Consider the following 5391-nt stretch of genomic DNA (forward strand, 5'->3'; position numbering starts at 1 on the left):
CTTGGGGCCAGTCGGCTCCCTTCCTCTTTCACTTCTCCGTCTGCGCCCTTACAGCTGCAGCTGCGGCCTCCGCACATGGGGGGACGGTGCAGTGTCCCCGGGGCCCAGCCACAGGCTTCGTGAGTGTGTGGGCGGGCCCTGGGCAGGTCTGCTGCCTTCGGAATCAGGGGCGCTGGGGTCCAAGTGGCTGGCGGAGGGACGGGGGCGGGGCGGGGGTCTGGATTCAAGTCGCTGTCGTGGCCACTGGCAGGTAGGACTCTTGGCCCTGCCTGGGCTTCCCCTCTGTCCTCATAGGCATTGGAGTCGGGGATCCCTTTGGTGCCTGGAGCTCCCTGCCAGGCTTGCGTTCCAGCCTCTGCTTGGTTGCCCCCAGAGCCAGGTCGCCCCCTCAATGCCTGCTCCCTGTACCCAGGCCTTCTGCAGATGCAGCTGATCCTGCACTACGATGAGACCTACCGGGAGGTGAAATACGGCAACATGGGGCTGCCTGACATCGACAGCAAGATGCTGATGGGCATCAACGTGACCCCCATCGTGGCCCTGCTCTACACACCTGTGCTCATCAGGTGCGACACTGCTGTCTCTATGAGGGCTGCCTCCCTGATCTTGAAGGGGTGCGAGGACTGGTGGACATGGGGTCTCCAGCTGCCCTGGTGTTCTTGGGGGGTGGGGTGGGGAGAGAACTTGCCTACCTGGAGGGGTGAGAGAGAAGGGGTGAAACCCAGGTTTGGGGAAGAAACAAGAGCTTTGCAACCAAGGCACCTTGGGTTTCAAGCAACAGAAATTCACTCAGGCTCCTTCCCTCAGATTGCCCATACCCCATGTGGCATCATCTTCGTGCCCTCCTTTGTGGCCTGGAGCTACAATGACCTTTTGAGATCAGGGCTGTGGAGTTTCTGGAGAGAATCTGATCAGCCAGCAAAGCCCAGGAACGCACCCGAGAGCCCAACCAGCTGTGGCAGTGTTGAGGGACATTTCTCACTGAAAAGGGTGTGGCGGGGCAGGCACCCCAGGGCGTCTCCTCCATACCTGAGCCTTAGTGGCATCTGGTGCAGTACAAAAATGCCCTCCACAAGTATCCTACCACCAGGCAATAGATCTGTGCTCAGATGGGACCCAGAGATTAGTGGACACATGAGATGAGTTCCCCTGTCTTTCCGAAACAATAACAACCCCCTCAAACTCTTTTATCACAATCGCACAAACAACATTAGCATCGTAATTGAAATCAGAAAAAAGAAAACCCCTCCCAAGCCCTCCAGGCAATAGGCTGACTTTGTTTTCCCACTGGCATGCATGGATAACATTTCTGTCCTTGTCAACTGGAGTACGTGTATGGGCGTGCATGTGTGCACATGCAGTGTCACTTTTGCTTTCTTTTCACAGCACACATCTTGGCCTGCTTCACAGTGGGGACTTGCGTGATGTTAGCATCTTCTGCAGACGTGGGGGCACTGAACTGTGGCTCAGGGCTGGACATTGCGGCTCCCTCTTCTTTTTTGCATGTTCCCTTTATTCTTCTGGCTGTTTCCGCATCTTAAAACGAAAGAAAGAAAGAGAGAGAGAGAAGGAAAGGGAGGGAGGGAGGGAGGGAGGGAGGAAAGGAAGCCTCCTAGAATAAACTTTCAGAACTGCCCTTACTAGGTCAGAAGTATATAAAAGGCTTTATGGCTCTTGAAACCTAGCAGTATTATTAATGGCAAACTCATTTCATTTCCTATGTGCTGGGCGCTTTATAAGCGTATCGCATTCCCTAAAAGCCAAGGTGGATGCTCTGATCTTAGTCACAGGGAGACCAAGAGGTTGAACCCATTCCCATGGGCAGCAACTGGCAGATTGAAGGTCTGAACCCAGGCAGTGACTCCAAACCCCATGCTTGCCCCCCGACCCAAACTACCAGGCTGACTTTCCAAAGGGCTGTACCATCTGCATGATCTCTGGCTGTATGTGTCATTTTTAAAACCACAGCCTCACCAGCAATGAGTGCTGGTATTTTTACTTTTTGCTGTTTCAAAATTTACAGTGCAGTTTGGGTGCCCTTCCCCAAATAGATCAGAGAAGGCTGCCTGTCAACTTATTATATGGCAAGATAAGGATAGTTAAAGAGCCAGGACCCTGTAATAGAAGAGAAAGTAATTGTATCAGAAAACCAGAGTCATTGAGCTTTGAGCTTCCTGGAAACTCAGACAAAGAAAGGAAATAATGAGCACGAATACTCAAAACAAACAAACAGAACCCAAAACAAAACCAACCCAAAGACCGCAATGGTTGTGTCTGGCCTGATCAGCCTCCAGTGCCCTGAATGGGCCCTTATCCTGTCACTCGTCAACCTGCCTCTAACACGGTGCAACGTTTTCCCAGAGCCAGTGAGGCCGTTGTTCTACAAGAAACTTCCTGACTGACCACAGTGGACTGAAAGGGCAAAGTGCAGAGAGGAAGGGGCGCCAGGGTTCCTCTCCCTGGTCCTCAGTCCCAGCTTGGGACAAGTCCCTCAGCTGTTCACCTGGGTTCTGCAGTCACTGCACGTGGGTGGAGAAGGGGGGCTGGCGAGTCAGCCCAGGACACAAATGAGGGTTGCATGTGCCCAAGGGCCACTGACTCATGACACCCTCTCCCCGCTTTATCTCCTCTATCCCTGCAATGGCCGTGAGAGGCTCGAGGTTGGGGCAGAGCCCACATTTCAGGTGTCTGGTTAGAGTGGCTCCCCTGAGGCCACCAGCAAGTCCATGTCTCTGAGGCTCTTATCTTAGGACCCTCGACTCCAAGGCCAGGGGTCCCTCCCCACCTCATACAGCCCCAGGAGCTGGGGCCTGGAGTTGTGGCCATGCTCCTTTCGGGCTGCAGCAGTCTGGATGGGCGCGTGGTGCCAGCATCCTCATCCTTCCTACTGCTCGCAGGTTTTTTGGCACCAAGTGGATGATGTTCCTGGCTGTGGGCATCTACGCCCTATTTGTCTCCACCAACTACTGGGAGCGCTACTACACGCTTGTGCCCTCAGCCGTGGCGCTGGGCTTGGCCATTGTGCCTCTTTGGGCCTCCATGGGCAACTACATCACCAGGTGAGCCTGGTGGGCAGCAGGGTGGGAGACTGGAGACCTGGCAGAGCCTCTCCTGTGTTGCCCACCTCGTCTTGGGGACCTTGGACCAGCCCCATCCGCCCTCTGGGCCTCAGTTTTCCCGTTCGTGAGACATTGGCTGGCCAGTCCATAAGCCCGGGTGCAGGAAGTGGAGGCATCTGGCAGAGGTTGGGCTGGGGAGAGCCTTCTCTCCTTTGTGGTCCAGGATGGCCCAGAAATACTACGAGTACTCCCACTACAAAGAGCAGGATGAACGGGGCCCCGAGCAGCGCCCGCCTCGGGGCTCCCACGCACCCTACCTCCTGGTCTTCCAGGCCGTCTTTTACAGCTTCTTCCATGTGAGTGCCATGTGTGGGGACACTGGTGGTGGGGTGTTCCAGGCCCAGAATCACATATTGGAGCCCATTCCACAGTCTTTTCGGCCCTCTAGTCCCACTGCCCTTTCTTGAGCCGACTCCTGCTTGCTTACCTCTGGTGACAGAGACCTCATTCCCTCCCTGTCTACAGCGCTGACCAGGAGGAAGTCATCCTGCACTGGGCACCCCCCTCCACCAGGCTGCCCCCCAAGAGGCGGGAGGGCTCCTGTTCCCCCCAGGCTGTGCCCAGATCCGCTCCCAGATTGTGCCTGTGTTCCTTGCCCGGTTCCATGCCCCAAGCCTGACCCAAGCTGCCCTCCTGCCCACAGCTGAGCTTTGCCTGCGCCCAGCTGCCCATGATCTACTTCCTGAACCATTACCTGTATGACCTGAACCACACGCTATCCAACGTGCAGAACTGCGGTTAGTGCTCATGGGGGTGGGGTCCCTAAGGTCTGCTCACCTCCCCCACTGAGTCACCCAGCAGACACTGGGCCCTCAAGGGCAGAAAGGACGCCCTCGCTCACAGGGCTCAGGGCTGAGAGCCTGGTGTCCTACAGCTCTGATGCCCAAGGCACAGGGCCTTGTCGTTAGGACATCTGATCCAGCCTGGGGTGGTGGTGGGGTGCATCAGGGAAGGCTGCCTGGAGGAGGTGCCATCTGGGCTGAGGCTGCCTGTGGGATCTCTCAGGGCCAAGTATACCCTCAATGCAGGGCAAATGTATGGAGGTGGGAGGTGGACTGGCTCCCACGGCAGCCTCAGGGCAATAGGGCAGGAGGGAGGGGAGGTGCTTTCAGCCCCAGTGGCCCTCACCTCCAAAGTGCTTCCCAAAGGAACCCTGCCTTTGCCGGCAGGGTCCTTGCCCACCCCCTCTAACCCTCCTCTCACCTGCCTGCTTCGCTGCATTTCTTTGTGGCTCAGCTGACAGTGTGCCCTGCTCCCTGCCTCATGATGCCCCCACCCTCCCCTTTCTCAGGCACAAACAGCCAGGGCATCCTCACCGGCTTCAACAAGACGGTTCTGAGGACGCTACCACGGAGCCGAAACCTCATTGTGGTGGAGAGCGTGCTCATGGCGGTGGCCTTCTTGGCCATGCTGCTGGTGCGGCCCGGGTTGGGGGTGTGACGGGGTCAGATCTGGGGACCGTGGCGGGGAGAGAGGAATGCGGGCTGAGCGCGCGGAGGGCGGGCCGGAGGCTTGTTCTGAGTCCAGTTAGGGCTGAGTCCTGGGGAGGGGGCCTGAGCCGAGGAGCTGGGCTTGAGGCTCGGAGGTGTGGCTGGTGCCTGCGGTCTGAGAGAGGAATTGGAATCCCAGAGGCCAGTAAGAGGGGGTCCAGGCCTGGTCCGGGGTCGAGCTGAAGACAGGGTCCTAGAGGATTGGCTGTGAGACGGGCTGGATCTAGGGCCGAGGGTCAGAAGGTGTGGCTCCAACCTGGGGGTGGGACCAGGAGGCAGAGCTAAGGCGTTGGGGGCGTGACTAGGTCGTGTCTTCGGGCTGGAGGCAGGGCTGGGAGGCTCATCTATGGATTTGCCTGGGGGCGGGGCTGGGTCCCGGGGGCGGGGCCAGGATGCCCGGCTGCCCGCCCCCTCCCTCACCTCCTTGCCTGCAGGTGCTGGGCCTTTGCGGCGCGGCGTACCGGCCCACGGAGGAGATCGACCTGCGCAGCGTGGGCTGGGGCAACATTTTCCAGCTGCCCTTCAAGCACGTGCGCGACTTCCGCCTGCGCCACCTCGTGCCCTTCTTTATCTACAGCGGCTTCGAGGTGCTCTTTGCCTGCACTGGTCTCGCCCTGGTAAGAGCAGCCTGAAGATAAAATTACACGACGTCCGTTAAATTTGAATCACGGAATAACAACGAATAAGTTTTGAATATATATGTATAAGTATGTACAAGTACAGTGGGCCCTCTGTGTTCGCGGATCCGGAGGGCCCACTCACTGTACTACCCCCCTTTTTTT

General features: G+C 57.6%; 1 protein-coding gene across 1 annotated transcript in view; it reads left to right on the forward strand.

Annotated features, from left to right (window-relative positions):
• Positions 1-5391, forward strand: part of UNC93B1 (unc-93B1 regulator of TLR signaling) — a 10836-nt gene that overhangs the window by 590 nt on the left and 4855 nt on the right. Inside the window, exons 3-8 of the mRNA XM_007450414.1 lie at positions 413-566; positions 2898-3059; positions 3283-3415; positions 3763-3856; positions 4411-4535; positions 5044-5226. Coding sequence (XP_007450476.1) covers positions 413-566; positions 2898-3059; positions 3283-3415; positions 3763-3856; positions 4411-4535; positions 5044-5226 — 851 coding nt within the window. The remainder of the gene's footprint in view (positions 1-412; positions 567-2897; positions 3060-3282; positions 3416-3762; positions 3857-4410; positions 4536-5043; positions 5227-5391) is intronic.

The sequence above is a fragment of the Lipotes vexillifer genome, unplaced genomic scaffold (genome assembly GCF_000442215.2).
Source record: "Lipotes vexillifer unplaced genomic scaffold, Lipotes_vexillifer_v1.1 scaffold1477, whole genome shotgun sequence".
Lineage (NCBI taxonomy): Eukaryota > Metazoa > Chordata > Mammalia > Artiodactyla > Lipotidae > Lipotes > Lipotes vexillifer.